This window comes from Galeopterus variegatus, unplaced genomic scaffold, assembly GCF_000696425.1.
Source record: "Galeopterus variegatus unplaced genomic scaffold, G_variegatus-3.0.2 Scaffold1410, whole genome shotgun sequence".
Lineage (NCBI taxonomy): Eukaryota > Metazoa > Chordata > Mammalia > Dermoptera > Cynocephalidae > Galeopterus > Galeopterus variegatus.
In genome coordinates this window covers 608,669-609,737 of record NW_007727521.1, presented here as the reverse complement: position 1 = coordinate 609,737, position 1,069 = coordinate 608,669, and the positions used below count along the sequence as shown (strand labels likewise).

The 1,069-nt window shown below is 35.9% G+C and overlaps 1 protein-coding gene across 1 annotated transcript in view; it reads right to left on the bottom strand.

Moving 5' to 3' along the window:
* REV1 (REV1, polymerase (DNA directed)) overlaps window positions 1–848 on the bottom strand; it is a 78,886-nt gene extending 78,038 nt beyond the window's left edge. Inside the window, exon 1 of the mRNA XM_008576824.1 lies at window positions 805–848. Within this exon, the coding sequence (XP_008575046.1) occupies window positions 805–818 (14 nt within the window). The 5' untranslated portion in view covers window positions 819–848. The remainder of the gene's footprint in view (window positions 1–804) is intronic.
* Window positions 849–1,069: the final 221 nt, after the last annotated feature.

Sequence of the window (1,069 nt, the reverse complement as noted above, 5' to 3'; positions counted from 1 at the left end):
GAGCCAGACACCAAAAAAAAAGTAATTTACAAGGACCAGATATTGCCCTTATGAATGACTAAGTAAATGAGGTGCTAGCACACAGGTACTAATAAAGTTTGAAAACGCATCCTCAGATGTGCTTTTATTTTGTCCTTAAATGGTAAAGGCTTTAACACCAGATAAATACCTTTTAATGTAATATTGAAATACAAAAATACAGCTGTTTTAAGATTTTATTTTGACTCAACCACAGAGAACATCATTGTCTAAGGCTATATAATTCTCAGATTGCTGAAGTTACAAGGGCACTACAGAGATTCTTGAATTTCATAACCCAGAGAAGTAGAGCATTCTTCCAGTCCCATCCCCCACACACTACAGTCAGGTTTTAACTTTGAAGGGACTCTCACCAAGCTACTTAAAACAAAAATGAAAAACAGGCACCTAGGTAAAGGGCATCTCGCCCTTACAACAATTTCCACAGAAGCACAACTACTGGCTCTGGTCTTTAGCATACACTTGCTTTTACGGATTCTAAACCAAGCTGACAGCTTACATTCTATGAAAAGTTCTGTGTGTACTTCACGTATCTAAGATAGCTTTAAAAAATATACAAACTAAAAGTCCGAGATATTTCAATCAGACTTTATTCCTAACCCAAGAGAACGCTTTTTTACATGGTTTTTCACCTTTGGTATATTGAAACATTTTTCTGTAATGAATGAGAGACCATCTTGATCAACACCAAATAAACACAGAACTCAAAGAACTTTAATCTACCAAATAAAACTGGCATACAGCACTCACCAAAGAAAAACTTACAGGTTTTGGTACATAGGCCTTTTCTTGAGGTGAATCTGGTCTTTCTATCTTTCGTGGGACATTCTCTATTATCCCTCCATTGCTGAATTGAGTCCTTTGTCATGCTGCTAAGTATTCAGTCTTCCTAGGTGTTCCTTTTCAAAAACAAATTTTCTTGCTCTATTTATAAAAGCGACACGTTTATTGTAGAAAATTGGAAAATAAAGAAAACAGAAAGGGGGAGGGGGATATTATCCATATTCCCACCACCTAAAAAATTCACCTA